At 43.6% G+C, this 22,104-nt stretch overlaps 3 protein-coding genes across 4 annotated transcripts in view; 1 reads left to right on the top strand and 2 right to left on the bottom strand.

Annotated features, from left to right (window-relative positions):
- mmp14b (matrix metallopeptidase 14b (membrane-inserted)) lies at positions 1–12,030 on the bottom strand. Its single transcript, XM_030751729.1, has 10 exons — positions 11,409–12,030; positions 4,660–4,808; positions 4,421–4,543; positions 4,015–4,322; positions 3,439–3,600; positions 3,054–3,214; positions 2,821–2,959; positions 2,555–2,705; positions 1,543–1,658; positions 1–1,419 (listed from the first exon to the last, which is right to left on the bottom strand). Exons 1-10 carry the CDS (start codon positions 11,505–11,507, stop codon positions 917–919), a joined length of 1,911 nt encoding a protein of 636 aa, XP_030607589.1. The 5' UTR covers positions 11,508–12,030; the 3' UTR covers positions 1–916.
- trim110 (tripartite motif containing 110) overlaps positions 11,948–22,104 on the top strand; it is a 21,085-nt gene continuing 10,928 nt past the window's right edge. Inside the window, exon 1 of the mRNA XM_030751741.1 lies at positions 11,948–12,040. The gene's annotated coding sequence lies outside the window, so the exon portion shown is untranslated. The remainder of the gene's footprint in view (positions 12,041–22,104) is intronic.
- sall2 (spalt-like transcription factor 2) lies at positions 12,945–21,878 on the bottom strand. Of its 2 annotated transcripts, XM_030751714.1 has the most exons (4): positions 21,620–21,878; positions 19,859–20,005; positions 14,398–18,251; positions 12,945–14,286 (listed from the first exon to the last, which is right to left on the bottom strand). In XM_030751714.1, exons 2-4 carry the CDS (start codon positions 19,932–19,934, stop codon positions 13,984–13,986), a joined length of 4,233 nt encoding a protein of 1,410 aa, XP_030607574.1. In that variant the 5' UTR covers positions 19,935–20,005; positions 21,620–21,878; the 3' UTR covers positions 12,945–13,983. The 2 variants fall into 2 exon arrangements, with proteins under 2 accessions (XP_030607574.1, XP_030607571.1); XM_030751711.1 differs by lacking the exon at positions 21,620–21,878 and having other exon boundaries at positions 19,859–20,123.

Consider the following 22,104-nt stretch of genomic DNA (forward strand, 5'->3'; position numbering starts at 1 on the left):
TTTTCAGGTCTTCAATTTATTTTAATTTGAGATGGATTCAAGGTATAAAAAAAACAATCAAGTTTCAGGAATACAAAACCCCTTTCCCCATTCACTGTTCCCACATATATAAAATTAAGGCCACTTTCAAAACTGAATGTCACTGTCCAGCAGGACTTTTTAATGACAACATAAAAAAAAACAACATTCTTTACATGGTGGACAACAACAACAATAATAGTAATAGTCATAATAGTAATGACAACATCATTTATAATAATAACACTAAAGACATTAATATAAAAAAAAGAAAATACACTGTTGCATTTATTGCTTTACTCAGATAGAAATGTATCTCATGCTTCATAAGGATGCAAGCTGTTGTTTCCCTTTTATGGTCCCTACTGGCTCCTGACGTGTTGCTTTACTGGAAGATTAAGAAACACAAATGACTATGCCACTGTGGTTTCCAGGTTTATGTTTTATGTGTTATGAGTGTGTGCAAATTAACCAGGGGATCGCTTACACAAAGAAACATGCTGAATTGGGCATCGTGAAGATGCAGGTTTGAAGTGGAAATTCACAAGAACACGAACACTGACGACTGACAAAAACTAAAAATACGACATTGAAAAAAGGCTAAAACAAACAGCAATGAGCTGGCGTCAGTAACCACAAGAAGAGAGGCAGAGTCAGAAAGGAGAGGAGAAAGAAAAAAAAAAAAAACACTGAGGGACTGAGTGGTTGAGAGATAGAGTAAAAGGAATCTGGAAGTGGTAAGAAAAGTTGAAAATGCAAGTCTGACACTTTTCCTTCTGCTCTTTCTCATGTTCTGTCTCTTTCTGTCCTGCTCTCTTATCTGTGTTGAACATTCTCCACCATTTTTTCTTCTTCTCTCGCCTTCTTTCTCTCCTCTCTTCTTCCCCTTCATCTCTAATTACACCTTGTCCAGTAGAGATCGCTGGCAGTAGAGGAGTCGGCGCGGGGTACCGTAACGACGGAAAAACAGCAAGGCTGCCAACGTTGCGATCACACACACTACCAGAAACAGCGGCAGAACAAACGCCGCTGCTCTGCTGCCACTATCCGTCTCAATAACTTTCACATCGATTTCTTCCTCCCTCTCTGTCTCCCTCTCCCTCTCCCTCTCTCTCTCCCTCTCTCTGTCTCTAGTTCGGTCTCTGTCCTCCCGCTCCCTCTCTCTCTCCCGTTCCCTCTCTCTCTCTCTCTCCCGCTCCCTCTCTCTCTCCCTCTCTCTCTCCCTTTCCTTCTCCCTTTCCCTGTCCTTGTCATGTCCACCCTTTCCTCCGTCTGTCTTGGGGTCTTCGTTGGGGCAGCCCATCCAGTCACGAAGGGCTGATTTTGGATATCCAGGCTCCACCCGCATCACCTGGTTGTTGAATTTCCAGTACTTGTTGGCTTTGTAGAAGTAGGTGTATGCTGAAGGGTTGAAGAAAGACATGTAAGAAACCTCAGTTTTCAAGAAAGAACTTGTACCAAAAGGTATCTGGTCACAGTAGGATATGATGAGTAATCTAGATAATCTGACACATGCACCCTTACTTTGATCTTTGCTCATGAAGGCTGCCTTGATGTTGTCAGGGACCCCTTGCCACACATTGATAGATTTCGGATACCCTTCGTCAACTGTGCGGGATGCTTCATTGAAACGGTAATAACTAAACAGGAAGTGAGAGGAGAAACATAGAAAAAAGAACAGAAACGTACATTAATGATTCAGTCGGACTTAGAAACTGTCCTCTTAACCTACACTTTACACATGAACAGCTGTGTATTGACTTTGGCTCTTCCTTCAAGACTTGACATCATACTTGACTTGGAATTTACTCATTAAAACTGAGAGCGGACTCCAAAAGCCCTCCAAGGCAGAGATTTACAGCTTTGTTTTGTAATGCCCTTAAAGACTCAGAACCTTTTTTTCACGCAGACTTGACACCTGACTTGCATGACTCGACACCTGATATGTAAGCGAGACATTAGTCTTCAACCGGGTGTAGACCTTTTGTAGGTGATTTGAGTTTTAACTTGTGTAGAATGACTTGAGTTGAGACTCGACTTGAACTTTCTTACTTGACATCTGTACTTACAGACCTGAACTAACTTTTCTTGACTTGCTTTCAAACATAAAAACTGCACAGCTACAAACAGTGTCGTCTCTGCCACTCAAGCACCACGAACTCTTCTGGAGCCCAAGAGACTAGAAACAGGTTTTAGGAAAAGTGCAGTAACGTAGGTGGCTGCATTCACTTTATAATCACTAATTGCCACGTGTCATCCACTTTTTATACTCACTGCTGTAGTAAACATGGAAAAGCTTAGCAAGCATAACAGTTCCCTGTAGGTGAATTCTCATGTTTAAATGAGAGGCAGTTTGTATTTGATGGTAAGTGTTCGAGTTTACATGTTTTAACCTCATATGGTCAATATCTAAACATATCTTTTACTGGCGGTGACGCCAGGGGATTTTCCTTGAAATCACCTAGTTTCTAACTTAGCGCACTTCTGCTTCAGCACATGATAAACACACACACACACAAAATGGATGATGACTAACTTGTTTCCTCTGAAGAAATATGTCTGTCCACTGGGGGTGTAGTAGAGAGCAGCGTCTATTCGATCTTTGGGCAGCCCGGTGCCCATTTCTTTAAGACTCCTGGGGAATCCAGAGTCCAGATTTGATTCAGTGAACACCCAGTACCTGTCCCCTGTGGAGACATAAAAGCAAGGACAAACCAGATGCCAGACAGATGTTAGATGTTTTTTTTCTTTAATAATAATGGTAAAACAATTTGTTTGCCAATATATTGAAGCAAGACTTACCTTTAAAGAAAGCAAATTTCCCATCTTCCCTTTCAAAAGCAGCATTAATATGAGTGGGCAGCCCCCTCCAAAAGTGACCAATTGGCATTGGGTATCCATCCAACACATGGTTATTACGCACCCGCCAGAACCACTTATCCTAAAAGAAAATAAACATTACTAACAGCCTACTAGACATATTACATCTAAATGGTATAATAAATGGTATGGTATATAATAAGCATCTGTTTTACCTTGAACACAAACATTTCTCCCCTGAGGATAGCAATGGTGTCAAAGTGTCCATCACAGATGTTGGGACCAAAGCGAGGCTTGTCTGGTGAATATGGGGGATCGGGGGGGTGGTAAGGTGGCTGCTGTGTTACAGGTGGGGGCTGAGGACCTGATCCTGACCCTTTGTGAGTAAGGACATCAAACAATTCTTTAAAATACCAAACCTTAACTTTATAGCAAGGAAGTAATCGTTGCAGCTAGGGTTTCATACAAAAATCTGTTTCATCCATCTTTGGGGCGCTGTTACCCGTGCAGCAATTTACAGTGTAGTACTTCAGTTTACTCTTTCCACTCCAAACACTTGATAGTGATTAATGTTATGTAGAATTATAATGATTGACACACCATAAAGCTGCTGTATGCCTCTGCGGTCATCGTCTGGAAGTTGGAAGTTCTCAGTGTCCATCCACTGGTAGAAGGGAGCCATGATGGCTGAGGGATCATTAGAGTGCTCAAGACCCATAGCATGACCGAGTTCATGCACCGCAACGAGGAAAATGTCATTCCCTGAAACAGCATCCACAACAAAGCACCATTTAATTACTTTGTGTTAGACATAAAACGGGAGGATTTTGAGACAGAGTCCTACAGGAGAATGAGGAACAAGTGCTGTTAACTCATTTTCAAGTGACTCAGAAGCACAGAAGTATTTAAAAATAAAACCATCAGCCTCTCATGTGAGGATGTGTTAGACTGGAGGAGCTGACGCTGCAGTTTGTGCATCTGCTCCATTTTCACACAGGTATTCACTGCCTCAAGTGTACCGACACGGGCCCGGGCCTGTTGCAGCCCAGGTTTTGCTTTTGACAGCAAAACGGAGCCAGAAGTCACTCCCAAGATTTAAGCTTTTCTTGTGTTAGGTTTTTGGGATTTACTGAAGGGAAAATAAAATCCCTCACCATCATCATCATGAAGCCTCACCTGTCAGGTCCTGGTTTCCGACCGTCCACGGCTCAGCTGCATCAAAGTGGGTGTCACCACCGATGCCGATGCCGGGAAAATAGGCGTGTGCCAGGAATCCCCCCTCGCCATCAAATGGGCTGCTGTCACCATGGAAACCCTCAGCAAAGAATATCATGATGTCAGCAAACTCCTCCACCTTGTCCCGTATGTAGCTGTAGGGAATTTCCCGGAAACGAAGCGGAGTGACGCTCTCCCACACCTTGAAGGCCTTCCTGATGGCCTCGTGGGTCTCATACTCACCCACCTTCGGGGTGTAGTTCTGTATACTAAACAGTGTGTTAAAAAGGCGAGGCAGACAGTTAATTCCTTTTTACAGACACATAATTGTAGGTTGCTCAGTATTTATTTCACGACTCTCACTTACGAGAAAGTGATTTCTGTCTTGGGCCACTTCAGGCCCTGGATGGCGTACCGCTTCCTCCTCAGGTTGCTCTTGAGCTCGGCACCAAACTTATCAGGCACGCCACAGCGTGGTCGCTTCATGGCCCTGCCAGACAGTAGACACACTCCGCTCATGACAAAGTAAGCTTTAATCTGTTTGAGCTTAGCTGCACTTTAGCTAAGCACAGAAAAAAAAACAAAAAACAGCTGTTTGATACTCACTCGACGGTGTTCGTGTCAAAGGTACCAGTGACAGTGAGGCCATAGAACCTCTGCATGGCCGCGATGGCAGAGGAGATGGAGTTCGGGGAGCGGAGGGCATGGGTCCTCAAGTCCCCCGGTGGAAGGTAGCCATACTGTTGTAGCCACGACTGCAATGCAAAACAGGAGAAAAAAAAAAAAGGAACCTTGATGAGAAGTGTTGCAAAATATAGCATGGAAATTCCACTTTTGGTAGAGGCACAAAAATTAAAAACAGACACAAAAACACTTCATATGTCACCTGATTTTTCAGTTACTAAGAATATGAGAACAGGATGTTTTCCTGCGATTGCAATGAAAACACATTCCACACCGACAACAAGAATAAGCGCCTTAAATAACTTCTCTCTGTGTTTTTGAATCTTGTAGCCAGAGGGAGCAACATCAGTTTCAGGCAGCTGGCATGTTTCCAATTAATGACTAAACACAAAAGCTATTCAGCCATCAACACTGGATGCTCCAGCGAGTGCGGACTAACACTAGAATTGGCCTGAGGAGCCAAAAAAGGTTAAGGCAGGGATAGTTTGGGTTTCAACCAAAACCCTGACATAGACACTGAATGAGGAAGCCTCCCTCAGAGCTACAGGTTAACACCAATGTTACTCTGTACCCACTTGTGTGCGGGCTACGTCAGTTATAACTAAAGTCATCGAGTCTGTACAGTTCATACATGAAAGCATTTTTTAAACCATTTGGAGTCCATATTATGATGGTCACTGAGTTCTCTGGTGCTCCAGATCCCTCGGTCTCAGCTAAACTTGACCTTATTTTCCCCTGGAAACCCATTTGTCTGCGGTGCTGGTTTGACATTTGGACCGGTGCCGGCAGCTCTGCTACGCACCTCTCCCACGCAGCTTCTCTTAACCTCCTTCCCTCTCAAGCTAGAGCTGAAAAATAACACTGAGGCTATTGTGAGCGTAATGGAAACCGAGACCACTTTGATATTCTGCTGTACACAGTCACTTTGTGAGCTTGTCATGCACATTCAGAGTGTGTTTTATGTTTCGGATCTACTGATGACAGTTACCTAATTTAGGAGGATTTGTCTTTGTTTGGTAGAACTTGATTTGACTTTGCAGCTTAGCGGGATCTATTATTTAATCTGGATTTTTAAAAATATAGGCGTAGTAGGTGTATGTGCGGAGACACAGATTGGGAAAGAGAAGAGAAAAAGATAGGGAGTGTCCCAGGGTGAGACTCAGGCCTTGGGCAACCTCAGTCGAGATCTCCAGTCAAGCAGTAAAGTCAGTCAGTAATTTAACTGGGAATTTCTTCACAGTCGCATCCAAACCTCAAAGTCAAACTCTTCCCCCCACGTTCATGTCTCTGTCTTCGCCTCTTCACTCCACCCCTTCTCCTCTGCCTCATCCCTCTCTTATGGAAAACCCACAGACTTGAGGGTAAATACTCATGAACAACCACACCCTGAGCCACTCGATTATTGTTGTTAATGCCTATCCGCTGCTAATGGTTGTTAAACACATTTAAGGCGAAATAAATCAACTCCCTTATTTCAGCATTTTCCACTGAAAATGTAAGGCAAGCCAATGTGCTGACATTGTTATCTGACTCCGTGCTTCAGGTCAGCCCGTCACAGCTGTATCAAATCCCCTCTGATGTTCCCTCAGCTTGGCTACGTTTGGCCCTGAGCTGAATGTCAGCTTTGGAGGCCCTTGAAAGTCTAATCTCGCCCTCTCTGTCCATCCTAGGGAGACATGGAGGTCTAAGTGTTCAGACTTTACTCCTGAATGAGCCCTTTCTGGTTTTGACTCACCCATGGAGCTACAGTGGACGCATAAAGACTCACTGTTACAGCACAGCCACATGAGCGGGAAAAAAAGAGGAGCACAAGGAAGGAAAGATGAAGGTTAGCTGGAGTTAGAGGTTGTAATTAACAGTCATAATGAAACTCCTGCACTTTGCTCGGATAAACAAATACAGCTTTTGCTTGTCCTGGAGTTAAATACAACCATTACAACCATTAGCACCCCAGAACTGGATAATTTACTGCACATATAAGAGATTTTAAGGCCTGATTTGAGCTTGAAACCTAAATCTTCTAGTTCACACATTCCCTGTTTTCTTTTCTACAAAAGGCCTAATTTTGTCCTCGGCTCAGTCAAAAGACTGCTGTTGAATGACACTGAACACTTGTTTTAACTTTAAGGCTCCCCACGCCCCATTCATGGGTCCCACAGGTGACTCTGACAAAGTCTTATTCACCCTCGCACCAGTCTACTTTTGTCCACGCTAAGAAGTGGAGTAACTACACCAGGAAGAGGAAGTGGTCAGTATTTACAGTAGCATAAGAGATGACAGTCCAAACTAATGCAGTCTTTTGATGTACAGCAGTGGTTTCCAGCTGTTTTTGTCAGTAACCTTCACAGACAACCTCTTATTGACTCTCCATAATTTCAAAGCTAGCTGAGATGATATGAAAACTGTTTAAACTCTTCTACTTGCTAACTAACTGTTTTGAATTATAGATTGCTGGCAACAGCTGATTTAGCGTTAGGTTGTATTTGTGTAAGGAGAGAGTGAGCTGTGTGAATAAGATTGTTTTTACTGTATTTTTCGTGCACTGCGAGCGTAACCAAAAACAAATTCCTTGTTCGTGTGAGCAATACTTGGTCAATAAAGTCTGATTCTGATTCTGATTCTGATTCTTAATTGGCTACAATTTGACTGATGAGAAACCCTTTAAAGTGAAGCATGGAAGCATTTGTGTTAAACGTATTCATCACTCCCTGATATTTACCAGTGCGCAGACTTGAAAAAGTACGGAGCGAAAGAACTTTGCCAATCTGGGACTTTGATTTAAACCTCACTCATATGCAGCGACTGACTTTATTGTTTAATGGAAGAGCTGCAAGAATCAAACAATGTTTGCTATGGATGTTTCTAGGCAGTGTGCTCATTTTGCATAGGATGAGAAAAGGAGGAGAAGAAGAAGCCATAGCGAGTCAGTTGTTCCGTTTGGCAAAGGCCAGTGGAAAAAAAATCTGGTCAACAGCGATGGGAGTCCAGCTGAGGTATGCTGACTATACAGCGCACAAGCAAAGAGCGAGTGATCTAGTCATTACATATCCACTCACTTTGTCCAGAAAGCTACAGTATGCTGTCACATGTCTTAAATGTATGAAATTATGACTCCCACTTCACTTGCAACAGCAGGTTATGGGCCTTCAGTGTGTATATGTGTGTCAGGGAGTTTATTGTGGGTAGAATTACTGCAACACCTTATTAAATTTTTCTTTTTTTTTGGTCCCCCCACTGCATGAAAATTTGCCCGATGTTTACACTATTGCTTCAGGACAGCATTTACAACCTCTCTGACCCCTCCGGCCAACAGCTCCTGAGCGCACATGCAGAAACCTCTTTAAGTTGTGTGTAATCCCCCAGCTGTTGTCTATTAAAACAACCTCCCTCCAGCCAACACCAGTAAGGCCCGATGACACAAGAGTGGAAAAATTCATCTCTGCCAGTGTCATTTGAGGAGTCAGTCAATCCCAAGCAAAATTTGATGGAAGTTTCATCTAAAAAAAAAAAAAAAATTGGCCTGTTCTTTTATGAACAGGAAATGAGGCAATGATTTTTATTTTCAGTTTACACCTTTCCTCAAGGAAACTGCCCAAAGGCCACCCACTGCTGATTATAACAATGGATTGCTGGGAAAACTACAGAATATTCCTTCCTTTCTTTTCTTCCTTTCTTCTTTCCTCTAAATGACTAACAAGACTAGTCCAGGATGGGACTAGTGTAAAGTTACCCATTTAATTATTCTCTTTGGGAACAGAACATACAGTGTACTCACACAGGATGTGTGTGTGACAATTATAATCTACATCTTGTCTTATTCAGTCAGATAATTGCTTCATTTTCCGTCTTTTCTGAAAGGACTGCATCACTCCCATCTCCACAATAGTCTCCTTTCTGCTCTGCAACAGTCTCCTCAGTGTCCTTCCTGCCTCACTTTCATCATCTCAGTTCATGACAATTTATCATTCTTTATAGTGAATGATGACCTCAGCTTGTAACTACTTCTGCCAATTTGTGCACCGGAAAAATGCCCATATGGAGAAAGATGTGTGTGTGTTATAGGCAGGTGGTTGCTGACACGCCAAACTGCCCACTTTCTGTGTCCACCACACGCCACAGGAAATGACTTGTGTGCATCCACGCAACCTCTATCTCACCGGAACAGACCCACTAATGAACATGCAACCACTCATTTAATTTGTTTTATTTGTAATTAAAACAAAAACACCATCCTACGCAGCAGCAGAACTGAGCACAGATGCTGCTGACTTGTGGGTTTGTGGAGGCAGCATATGAGCTCAGACGTCTTCAGTTGTATGAAGATCTTAGTCTTATGTACATATATAAATAAACAGCACATTTTGACCATAGCTAAGGACGGAAAGTCCCAGTTCCTGTGGTGCAGACATTAGGCATGTTTAACAACCTCATTAATGTCCCTATTTGACTACAAATTGCTGATTGATGCTGTTTTTGATGAATGTAATGATAGAAAAAAAAAAATTTTTTTTTTTTTTTTGCATGACAGACTCATTAAAACATGGCCAACATTTCAAATAATGACGTTCATGTTTGCAAAAGTAATCCCAGTTAGCCAAAAGCTCAGACTTCAGACTGCTCTAAATACTGGGTTTCAACTCTGTTTTCTCCTCTTGGTTTTTTATGATGTAAGCGTCATAGGGTATGCCAAATATGGTCATCTCAGGTACACAGCTCTGGCTGTGAGCTCAGCAGCCCCTGCTCACTTCCTATTCAAACCTTCTTTTTGGGAAAGACCTGAAGTCAATCAGAAGAAAGCTGGCTTAATAAGACAGGCACTGTAAATGAAGAGGAGCTAAAAGTGGCTTTTTTTCAGACAGCAGATCAACTGAGTGACAAATAAGATGGAAAAAGATCAAATATGGAGACAGCATTCATATTTGTATTTTGAATTGTTCAGATTGAATTACCTACTTTTTTGTTGGACTTTCCATTTTTTGTGGGTCAGGCTGGTAGCAAAGTCCATTATTATGAGAAAACTTTGCAGCATAATGTATCGGTTGTTAAAATGTGCACTAACTGATTTGGAAAATTCTCTGAAATTTGCATGACTAAAAGCAACTGACTTAACCACTAACCCATCTTTAAAAAACAAACATATGTAAACAAATCTTTACCCAAATCAGAAAACATCATAACTTAGATTTATTGTCACCCGGTGTGGGCAGAATAAAAGTTACAATTGTTGTGAATTATGTAGGTAACACAATGTTTACATTTTACAGACTGTGCTTTACAGTCTCTTGTCTAATGTAGGTCAATTGAGTAACTCTGCTCTATTTTCTTCCACTGGCACAGCTGGAGTTATAATAGCATCGGTCTCAGGCAGGATACAGTGATCAGAGGGACTTTAGGCGCCAGTGTATGGCCTACCAAAAAAAAAAAATCTGAATTCTTTGATCTTGTGTGCAAGCAACACACACACACGCACACACAGTATTTTTGTAATGGCACTGAAGGAAGCAGGTGTGTAGGAGTATCATAACAAAGTCACTTCCTACAGCATTAACAGAACTTCCTCACTTTGCTCTGCCTATGGTATCTGAGGACTGCTGATTCTGCAAACAGAGCAGATCAGAACAGACTGTAGCTGAAAAAATAAGATCTGAACAGTACAGAAGAGAAAGGAGCAGATGTGAACAGCAGAGGAAAAAAATCTCAGCTGCATCTTCCATAGTATTCAGTGTGGGTACTGAAGAAGTTGGAAGTCTTTCTGTTGTGTTTTTCCACAGATGGAAAAAGGGTGAGATGCTACAGAACCTCTTCTTTCTTCTTCTTCCTTTCTTTTTTTTTTTTTAAACCTACACCCCCACCACCCCCAGTGCACTGCTCAGACGTAACTCAGGACAGATGTCAACAATTACATCTTTTGGAATAAAACTGTACCCACAACTCTCAATCCCTCAGCCTATTCCCACAAAAATTGCCTCAGTCGCAGCGACCACAATACAACCTAATGCATTTCTTTTGCTCTGGCTCCGCTGCTTTTGCCCTCTCAGCATTTCTGTGTTTTCATGAGCGTTATCACCATTAAGGGCTGCTTCCTCTAACCCAGGGTCAAAGCCCATTTCCCATATCCCTGTGCCAGCCACAGTCAGCTGCAGAATTTGTTATCAGGATGCAAACAAATTCTGTATAGCAGCTAAAAAATTAAAAAAAAAAAAAAAGTTTCTGCACGCAAATTTAAAAGATGAGCATAATAAATGAGGTATAAAGTATGTAAAATTTACTCAGGGTTGGCAACAGATCTCCTAAACTTTAAGTATATGTCAGTGCCCTTTGTTTATTTGATCTTATTTGTCTGACATTATCAACTGATTTACTTTATTCCTCAGTTCTGAATGTTTTTATTTGTGCCTTTTGGAAATATCTATGTTCCTGTGTACATGAGGTATCAATTTATGCAGTATTCATCCATTTTTATCCTGTGTAAATCTATCTATCTATCTATCTATCTATCTATCTATATATATATATATATATATATATATATATATATATATAGAGAGAGAGAGAGAGAGAGAGAGAGAGAGAGAGAGAGAGAGAGAGAGAGAGATAGATATAGATATAATCTTCTAATCTGCGTTCACTTTTATGCGACTTTTGTCCTATATGCTGTATGTTTTCCTCACCTCTGGATTCAATTGTCGCTCCGTCGCTCCCAGTGCGCTCAGCTCCCACACCACCGCCAGCAGCAGCAGCCGGACAATCGATCTCAGCTGTGGTGCCATCACTCGACTCAAAAAACTTAACAGAAGAAGATGTCCTCGTAAAAGTCGCGCAATTTGCTCTGTGCTTTTTGTCAGAACATTATCTGTGAAAAAAAATATCCCATGCGCGAAATTTCGGGGGTAGGCGAGATCAGCTTAGCGCAAAACACAAAATTTAACAGTTTCCCTGTGTAACTAGTTGCCAGAGCTATTTAAACCATTAGATGTAATTGTCCAGTTTGTACATTCTTCGTGTGTTTTCTTGTATTTGCAGACCTACTATCGGATGTTACTGGAAGCGAGAACTCTGCAAAGGGGCTCTGGAGCTGCAAGCGGTGCGTATTTTATGTCCAAATTCCCGACTTTGATGAAACAGTCTTTGCTCCCCCTGTCCTCTTTTTCTTGTCGGTTTATTTTGATCCCTTCTCTCCCCTCTGCAGACGTGGTAGTTGATAGTCTACTTTAGCTGGAAAGCAGAGAGACGTGATCCACCCCCCTTTCCTAAATAAGCCCGCCCTCCGGAACCAACTGGATGACCCATCGGACTTGGCACGGTTAGAGCTAAACCTCCCCGCGGGGCCGTAAGCGTTAATGCTCATCAAAATGCAGGAAACTGTTGTTATTTACGGAGAAGAGCAGCGCAAACGTTGTGCCAAATAATCATTCCGTTAACCAAAGACGCACCGAAAAGCAATCTGGAGCACTGGAAAACAACAGCCCGAAGTTTCTCTAAGAATGTTTTTAAGATGCGGCCATTTTAGTGCAATCTGTCAATGCAGATCATCTGTTTCCCTCAACATCTCACAGTAACAGATCATGTATTAAGCCATCCCTTCAACCAAAAGCAGGCCTTTACCCTAAAGCCTCGTTTCAAGCCAAAGATAGTAGACTGTTGTACGGCTGTTTTTAATGTCTTTTAATCTAAACAGATCTTTTTTTTTTCTATGATGCTGATTCTTAAAGAGTGTGCCAGAAAAATGCTCAAACGTGCTCATATAATAATTTTTACTATGTGAAGCAGCAAACTGCTTGAAAGAGGGAATCGCGCCCTCTAGTGCCCTAATTGCACATACATTCAAACTTTAACATGTGCCTTTTGCCTTGCACGCTTTTGTAAAGAGCGTTGGTTTTGTTCCGTTTCATAGCTGGAGTGTTGTTTAGTGTGCATGTGGTAATGTTCTCATGTTTTGGAGTTCACATATCATAGGATGGCTGTTCTGGTACTGACAAACATGCAAATGAATAAACAGGAATTATTTAGTTATGAAGCTCTGAGACATCATCCTCCACTCAGCTGGTTGATTTGACAATAGAGAGGCAACCAGAAGTACAAAATGCCTCATTTTATTGTGTAATAATTTAAGTTAGACTACCAGTCTGAGCCTTTTTTCTTCTGTAAACTATCTTAAACAAGACTGAACAGCAATTTTTTTTTTCCCAAATTAGTTTTTAATGTGGAGATACTGAAATTACAACGTACAACAAACAGACATAGATTATATACAGAAACTTTAAGTTTTAGTAACTTTAGTAACTGAAAGGGTTTTACAGATAGTACTTTTGGACCAAACAACAATTATAATATTCACAAAGCTGAAGGGCAAAGGTCACACAAAAGATCACGCCCTAACTGGGCTCACAAACACTGCAGGTGTGCTTCTGGTTTGACAGGACAAGATAGTAAAAAGTAAATCACAACAGGAGCAAGTAGTTTTAAGAGCCACAGGATGGGGACAAAAGACTTGATATACCTCCCCCTGTTACACATTCATATTGTTGACCTTGTTGGCTTTTCCAAAGCAAGATGTAGTTTTGATCGACTAATTTATTTACTCATCCTTGTCGGCAGAAAGAATCCTCTGGATGTGAAGCATACACGGGTTGTTTGTAGCATTTGCCAGAATATTTTCTTTTGGTTAGCTCGAGTCTCCTTTGGTGCCAGATGGATGAGATTTGGTATATGGCACAAAAAACAAAATGTTTACAACACTACAAAAAACTGTTTAATCTAGTTATTGTAGCTTCCTTTCTAGTAACTCACTAAGAAGCTGATAATGTCAGATTTAGCCATCTGGGCCTGTTTAAAACAAACTGTGAATGATGCCTCAGGGCAGGTGTGAAACTGTACAACAGGGATACTCTTTCTTAATGTCCAAACATATCATTGTGTTTTACTCTGTTAAGAACTTCAGACAGACAAGGGTAGTTTTACTTTTTAACAAATCCAGCAATAACTGGGCTAATCTTGTTACTTCTTGAATATATATATATTTTTTTTTTTTTCCATTTGCACTACAGCTGTCTCTTTTTTAATACAACCGGACCTAGCTGATTGACTCACAACTTTAATATACAAACATATTATTCTATCAAATTGACAGGCAACCTGAAACATGTTAAGGAAGCAGTACTATGGATATGCCCATACAATTACACCAAGACATAAACAACGATCAAAAATACCATAACATTTGTCAGCCAGTCATGCTGATGTGAGTTATGACCCTTCGCTGGACTCTTGTCCAGCTTCCTCGAGGGCTCTTGGATCCATCTGTGATAGAGCAGGAGATTTTGCAGACTCATTTTCTCCTCGGCCTGCGGTGGTTGGGTCATCGGTTGGCTCGGTGCTGGTGTTGAGGAATGCTTGATACTGGTTCCAGAAACCTGCTGAGCTCCTGGTGGCTGGAATGTTTGAGGAAGCCATAGATGTAGAAGAGGGAAGTTGTTCAGTTGAGGAACGACGACTCCGGGCTGACGGACGTGATGTTTTGGTTACCACACCATGATGCTTCATGTGCCCCTGAGAATGAATGGAATTGAAAGATTTTTATTTATAGTCATCATCTTGATAATTCTACACAGCAATTCTTACTGACAGAAAATCATTTTATATGACAACTTTTTTCCTTACCTTCAGCCCACTGCGACTGGCGTACTCTTTTCCACACTCAGCACAGCAGTAAGTCTTCTTCTCAGGACGAGACATCGGAGATGGGAGGGTTGGAGCGAGGTTGATGGGGCCAGAAGTATCCACCATTTCACTCGAACCCAATCCACTTATGCCATCCACCCGATCTTCCCTCCCATATGAACTAAAATGAAAGCTCTGACGTGTCTCTCTCACAAAAGTGGCAGCTCTCTGTGATCCACCCCTTACTTCAGCAGCAGTGGTGTCTGTATCCTCCAAAGTGGGCGTCAGCTTGGGTTCCCCTTCTGGCACAGTTGCTTGGTCTTGCTTTGGTGTTGAGGGTGGAGATGAGAGATCTTCTTTTATGGGCTCTGGTGACTGGGATCTTGGAGAAACTGAGTCTGATTCCAAGGTTATTGTTGCATTGCCATCACAAAGCTTGGAGTCAGAGGTGGTGCTGGGACAGGTATAGGAAAAGGGATCATCAAGAGCAGGTGTGCTTTGCATGTCCTCTACATTTGATTTAGAGCCAAGGAAGGCATCAGAAGAGGTAGATACTTCATCCTCTCCACAGTCCACTTCGGTAGCAGTAGGTGATACTGTAGTTTTGGTAACACTGGAAGTAAATGGTGAAGGGGTAGATTTTGGAAGATCGAAATCAACAGTGGCTTGTTGAACTTGGTTGTCTTCGCCAACTGGTGACATTTGATCAGTCTGCTGGGATGCTGGCAAAGGGATGCTGACAGAAAGCACAGGGGGGTCTGCACAGCCTGGTGGGGAAGTCTGTGTGGTGGGATTCATGAAGGGGTCAGGGCTAAGGTCAGTGGGGGGAATGTGGTCTGGGCTTGAGGGTGCAGACTTGCTGGAATTTTTAGTGAACTCAACTGATTTCATAGTGTCAGAGACAGGGACCGAGCCAACTGTTACAGTATTAACTTGTTGGGTTGGAGCCATGCTCTTAGAATGACCTGCTAGAGGAGGTGTTTTACTTGAAGTAGCATTTGGGTCAGTGCACTGGGACTGAGATTGTAACAAGGGTTTGGCTTTAGATTCAGCTGGCATCTCATGTGCAGAATCCTCTGTGCCATCTGGGGGCAATTGTCCACCAAGGTGCATGCGGATGTGGTGCTGAAGCACTAGAGCATTAGTGAACTTACGTTGGCACAGTGGGCAGGAGTTCTGTATGCGTGCATTGGGAGGTCGGGCATGATGGGTGGCAATATGAGACCGCAGGCTGCCTTTGGTAGAGAAGGATCGTCCACATATCTTACATGGAAAAGGGCGTTCTCCAAGGTGTGTGGCCTGGTGCAGCCGCAGTGCTCTGGGACAGCTCAGCACTCTTAGACACACCCCACACTGATTTGTTGTCAGGTTACCACCTGAATCTGTAATCAGTGATGGTAACATGCCTCCTGCCATGGCATTTGCTCCATTGGCACCCATGCCTAGGGCAGCTACCATTTCACGGGTGAAGTTTGAAACAGAAGTGGTAACAAGGCTTGAAGATAGTGGAGATGCCATGACATATGTTGTAGAATTGCTGGCATTTGTGAAACTACTGTTTGCTGAAGTTGCTAAAGAGGTAGTGGTACTGCCAGATAACATCTCCATCATGGAATTGGAAGTACAGGAAGAACTCCATGGAGAAGAGGAGGATCGAGGGGCCTTCTCTAGCTTCTCCACCAGTCTCTGCAGCTTAGAGGTTTCAGATGTAGGAGTAGAGGTGGCTATGGAGGAAGACAGGGAAGATGGAGTGGTAGTTGTGGGTGGCCCCGTGACTTTAGGAAAGGAAGAGAAAGGAAAAGAAAGCTGAGAATGGCCAGATGAAGCATGTTGGTGGGAGCCTGGAGCAGAGGGGAGTGGGGTGTGGAGCAAGCCCAAGGCTGGGTGGTTGTAGAGGGATGAGTGTGCAGCTTGGGTAGAGGAAGATGTAGAGACAGATGGGAAAAGAAGCTTAGGCAGGTGAGCTAGCTGGGAATAAGCTGCAGGGGAAAGCACTGGGGCATGAGGAGGAGTGTTTTCATCAAAGTGATGCTGCTTGGCACCCTTGAATAATCCTGTGATGGCAGAAGATGAGGACAAGGAAGGGTTTGAGAGAAGGGAGTTAGCAATAGAAGAGGTGGCGGATGATGAGGAGGAGGAGGATGAGTGGGATGTGATAGATGCTGCAGCAGCTACAACTGCAGCTCTATTGAGCTGCAGGAGAGAGTGGGAAATCAATGCTAGATCAACACTCGGGGGCAGGGGTAGGGAAGACGGGGTCGATCCTCCAGAGGCCCCTAGAGGTAGCCCAGTACTAGAACCACCGATCTCCAAATTGTCTCCAGATGTTTCATCCTCAGCCCTAGTTTTTCTCTTCTTCTGTATCGCATTCACACCACTAGTACTGCTACCACTGCTCACATTCTGTCCCATATCCGATCCTCCAGTAGCCCCTAATGCAATCCCAAACAACGACGGTGGCAGAAGTGAGAGAGAGAGCTCTGGGTTTTGTTCTCTGTGCCGTAAGAAATGCACCTTCAGGTTGCCTCGTGTTGTGAAACGGCTGAGGCATACTGGACACTGATATGGTCGTTCCCCCGTGTGTGAGCGGAGATGTATCTGCAGGGCTGAATCACTGCTGAACATTTTTCCACAAAAGCGACAGGCATGCTGGAGACGGCTAGTGGTGTTGTTGGAACTGGATGCAGAAGATTCTCCTCCACTAGAAGCAGATTGCAGAGCATGTTGTGAGTTTGGGACTATAGGTACTGATGTGGGGAGGGGTGAGTTTAGGAAGGACAGGCTACTATGCCCACTTACTGAAGTGGTATTTGGAGATTTCTCATGAAGATAACGACTGGGTAGAGCTAAAGACAGTGCTAGCGGATAGGTGGAGGAAGCCACTGTGGTGGCGCCAGAGGAAGAATTCAAGGGAGCTGATGAGCGAGAACTCATCCTTGTGAAACCATGAGCACCGGCTGTCCCCCCTGTCTCCTCCATCTGCAGCTTGTGAGGTTGCAGGATTTGAGACAGTGAACTGCACTGCTGTGTGGGTTTGTTGGCTGCTTGGGAGGGAAGCAGGGAGGAGAAACATGCTAGAAGAGGAGCCATAGAGGTGGAAGGCTGAGGCGCAGTTGGCTGGGTTACTGGGCTAGATGCCCTTTTACTTCCTTCCAGGCAGAGCTGAGGCACAGAAGGGAGAAGATGTTGGGTGGGTGTGTCTATGCTATAGGAGGCTCCACCAAGGCGTAGGACCTGTCTACAGATCTCCTCTGTTATCTGCATCTGGTGAATTTGTCTTTGCTGCAACACCCGAAGCTCCTCCAGGATCAAGGCTATGCTCAGCTGGGTCCTGGAAGGTGCAGCGGACGCAGATGACACTCCTGGGCTTGGGGTAGGTGTAACAGGACTTGGGGGGCCTTCAGGCACACGACTGGGGCTTCCAGGGTGTGGTGGAGGACATAGGGAAGCAGAGGATGAGGAGGAGGAAGAAGAGGTTGTGGTGGTGGCTGATAGCCCCAACTTGGGAGAGGCCATGTGTGTGCTTCTGGGAGGGTGGGTAACGGCACTTGCAAAAGCTGTAGAATTGCTGCCAGACAGCTGAAAGGCAGGTGAATATTGTGTGTGGGAGGATGGGGGAGAGTAAGGGAAGTCTGAAGAAAGGGAGGGCTGCAGGTTTTTGAGAGGCTGCTGGTCGGGCTTTATTGGTGAACAAGGTAGTGATTGACCCTCAGCACTTTGAGAGGGGATCTGAGAGCCCTTGAAAGATGAACAGAGTGCAAGGGTCAGCCGGGAGCTTTGAGGTGAAGATAGAGAGCACAAAGGAGAATCCGTGATAAATGAAAAGGAGTGTGACTTCAGTGCCGAAGTGTCATCTGCAGGCAAGAAAAGAAAAAAATTTAGGTGGCCACTTGATGTCAAGGGTATGAAAAAATTAAATGGTCTTCAGAGGTAACTTTTAACCTGTGGGGTTAATTTCCATCACCTTATCCTCCACCTGTTTTTTTTCCCCCTTCTTTTTTGTGCTCTTTGTGCTGCTTCTTTACTGCTGTCTACACACAGGCACACATGCTTACACACAAATGCACACATGCACTCAGAATACACTGCTTACCCGTGGAGTAGACCACCTTGTTTCCAGGGCAACACACACAAGACAATGGACTCTACTCTCCCCACCTCCACTTCCCAATAAAAAAGAAGACACTCTTTCATCCATGCCTCTTTTTCCCCCCCTTTCTTCCTCCATTCAGTCTGTCTTACTTTCATCTCCTTAAGAGCCCATCCCCCATTAGTCCAATCGGGTGCCCAGAGTTAGTTCCTAGTCAAGTATTGGACACTTTGCTGGGTACCTGGTAGATCTGACCTTAAACCACTGGGGTCTTATTCCTGATACAGTTTAGGGATAGGCAGAGGAAGAGAGGTGGCATGCAAACAAATCAAACAAACCATTACACAGACGTGATGACTCACAGACGATCGACAAGCAAACTCGGCCTAAACTTAGAGAGCGCAAAGCTTACCTGTCAATTCACGACACACAGGGTATGCTCATGCACTTCCAAACACATACAGGACTTACTGCTGTTTGCGCAAAAGCAACGATTTTGTGACACAATGGGGTCCCTATTCCTGTAACTGGAGTGGACAAACAGACACAAATACGCACAGCTGTGTGCGCACATTCACACACTTTCACATACACACGTCTTCACGGGTGTGTTCATGCTTCAGTGGCTAGCAACAAAGCTGAATGGGGACAATGAGCTACTGCAGCTAGAACACCTTATACAGTGCCCCACAAAGTTTCCTTTTTCTTGACCTTCTCAAACTCATCTCTTCTCTTCTGCCTTACCGGTCTCTTCCTTCAAAATTCACCTTACATTCTTGTTCAGTGAAACTCCTGTTGATTTACCATGTTTCTCTGAAATGTGGGTGGTCTGTGTCTTTGAACCGGGCAATGAGGGAGCAGTGAAGATTCTAGGGTTTTATGGGGCAAAGGAAGCAGCTTAAGGCTGCAACTACACAGAGGGAATTAAAGACACTGCACTCAAATTATTCCAACAGGCCATTTTCTTAGCATACAGCTATAACATGCACCTTTAACTTTCATTTAACTTTTAGTGCAGATTAAATCCATTTAAACACTTAAATAGGGAATTTAAATAAAGGATTAAGAGTAAATGATTACATCTGAGTCAACAAAACTGAAAAAAATGAATATGTTTGAACCCCCAAAACTGCAAAGTCCCAAAGGAGACAGTACGAGTCATTTTAATTCAAACTGAACAATGCAAATGCACATCCTAAAGAGACAATAATTGTTAATGTACTTGCACATATCAACTATTAAAAGGCACAAACTGCATGCTGAGGAAAAATTACTTCTCCCACAGGTTTAAACTTTGCATCCAGTGTGAATCTCGTCCTACTGATTAATCATCATCATCATCATCACTGATTTATATAGTCTATGTCTCACCATGCTCAAGTTTCCGACAGGCACCCGGGGTCAGGCTCATAAGCTGCTGGGGTCGTTTCTGTTTCCGACGGGACATGCTTCAACAGGATGGGACCGACGCAGGGGCGCATTGGCCAACACACAACTTTTACTCTGTCTCCCTGCGCGCTGAAAAAAGTAGGTAACTAAATTACTTAGACGTTAAAAGTAAATAAATAAAGGCAAACTACAGTATGATTTCCAAAAATGTGACACCGGGTGATGCGGTTCGATTAGACTTAATAAAGTGGCTCCACGTTGGTGGCATTGTGGAGAAGGGGACGGGGTGGGGGGAGATAGAAAAACCAAAGAGGCATGTGTGACAGTTTCTCTCAACAAGTCTCTCTATTCTGAAAACTCACCGTTGGCCCTCCTTCTCTGGACACACACACACACACACGCGCATACACACGCGCATACACACAGCTCACTTGTTCATCCACTACTTTGCATTCAAATGGCGAGTGAACACCCCATCTTTTGAGCCGAGAGTCCACTGCTTCTGTTTAGTAAGCTCTCATAGGTTTACGCACAAGTTCATCACATTCTGAGCTGTCGATTATTAAAACGGGTAATATGTAAAACTGCGTGTATTTCTGTGGGTAAAAACAAGGAATCTACGCGCAAAATCCATATGCACTAAAATCTTGTTTCCCGAGACTATAACTCAAGCCCATTTTGTCACAGGGCGCCTCGTCGCACACAAATACTAGTTTAACCTATTCAAGTTATGCGTGGGTTGTGCTGTCCCCGACGCCTCAGCAAACAGCCCTCTGCTTGAGCTCAGTAAACAGAGCGCCCTGAAATCAGGTGGAATTTGCAACAATGACGTCGAGGGAGCGCAGCTGAGTGAACATCACCCTCTCCAACACATAAGGCCACTGACTGGGGACACAATGCTCCCTTTTCAAACCTCATCACGACTGCTTACCACGTGGAGTTAGAAAGACACAGCCAGGGTAAGAAGAAAAATACATTTACACCCGGGCCCTGTGACAGTCACCCAAGACCCTCCACATTCCCTGTCTCGCTGGGGCTTGGGCAGAATAATAAAAATGCACTCCAGGTTTGATGCAGCCAAAAGTCTAAATGATTGAATGAATACACAAATCAGTAATTAATACAGAAATTAAACACACGCACACTAATATATATATATATATATATATATATATATATATATATATATATATATATATATATATATATACACACACACACACACCACAATAGTTTAATAGGGATTATATTGGGCCAAAGGCTCTCTGTACAAACCAGTCAGTGATTTTAGAATAATGTAGGGATTAAGAAGGAAATCATTTGGCTAATAACCTACGCGTCATTGTGTAATCGCTGGTATTTTGTCAAAGAGAAAGAAGCGATAACTCCAATAGTTGTCAAACAGAGAATATCGTCGCTTTTAACCTGGACTCGATCATTCCAACAAGGCATTCTTATTTTTCGTGCCATCTTGCCAGTTTGATCGCGTCTACAACGGCTGGACGCGTTTTTTTCATATAAGCACAAATGTTTGGAAACCGGCTCAAAATCTGGCCCTGAGATGCGCGTCCCCGCTACTGTACGGCGACCTGTTGCACGCCACGCGCGTTCCCACATCATAACAAGTTATGATTCATAAATAATATGACTTCTCCGAAAAATACACTCCCGGATGTGCATTTCCCCCCACAGGCCGCGCATCGCCGACACAAGCCCTTTAAATATAACACAAATAAAACTTACCATGTTTGAAACGATGATTTTTGGCAGCGATATTGTGTAATGACAAGAGGGGGGGAAGCTGGGGAGCTTATGTTGGGTAAGATCGGCTCCGTCTCTCAGCCGGGACACTGGCGCAGCATTTTCCTATTCACTCCCAGGGATGCGCAGTCAGACAGCCGCATTTTTTTTCAATTATTTATCTCCGTAGAAAACCGCGTTTCTTTCTCTTATGACAAAGGGTTATTATGCCTGAATGTATTTACTCAGAATCCAGTGGCAGGAGTGAAAGCAGGACCGGTGCAGATAGCCGTAGCCTGCTCGCTACAAGGGGAGGATTATTTTTTTCTCTCTTGGTCGTAGACTACGTGCAGCTCTTCCTCCCCTCTTTGTATTTGTCGGGGCCTGCTCTTGTCCGGCCTGCTGCGCTAGCTGCGGTACTGTCTGTCTGTCTGTCTGTCTGTCTGCTAAGCTGGCTTGGTGTCTGTCTCCCTGTCTCTTATAATTAA

The sequence above is a fragment of the Archocentrus centrarchus genome, chromosome 17 (genome assembly GCF_007364275.1).
Source record: "Archocentrus centrarchus isolate MPI-CPG fArcCen1 chromosome 17, fArcCen1, whole genome shotgun sequence".
NCBI classification, from domain to species: domain Eukaryota; kingdom Metazoa; phylum Chordata; class Actinopteri; order Cichliformes; family Cichlidae; genus Archocentrus; species Archocentrus centrarchus.

Excerpts from the sequence above, each read along its gene's own strand:
- mmp14b (XM_030751729.1), bottom strand. The coding sequence starts at position 11,507 with ATGGCACCACAGCTGAGATCGATTGTCCGGCTGCTGCTGCTGGCGGTG. Across the intron at positions 2,706-2,820 it reads GAAATTTGCTTTCTTTAAAG|GGGACAGGTACTGGGTGTTC; the intron begins GTAAGTCTTGCT and ends ATGTCTCCACAG. Across the intron at positions 1,420-1,542 it reads CTTCATGAGCAAAGATCAAA|CATACACCTACTTCTACAAA; the intron begins GTAAGGGTGCAT and ends TCAACCCTTCAG.
- sall2 (XM_030751714.1), bottom strand. The coding sequence starts at position 19,934 with ATGTCCCGTCGGAAACAGAAACGACCCCAGCAGCTTATGAGCCTGACC. Across the intron at positions 18,252-19,858 it reads CTGTCGGAAACTTGAGCATG|ATGACACTTCGGCACTGAAG; the intron begins GTGAGACATAGA and ends TCTTGCCTGCAG. Across the intron at positions 14,287-14,397 it reads CCAGTCGCAGTGGGCTGAAG|GGGCACATGAAGCATCATGG; the intron begins GTAAGGAAAAAA and ends ATTCATTCTCAG.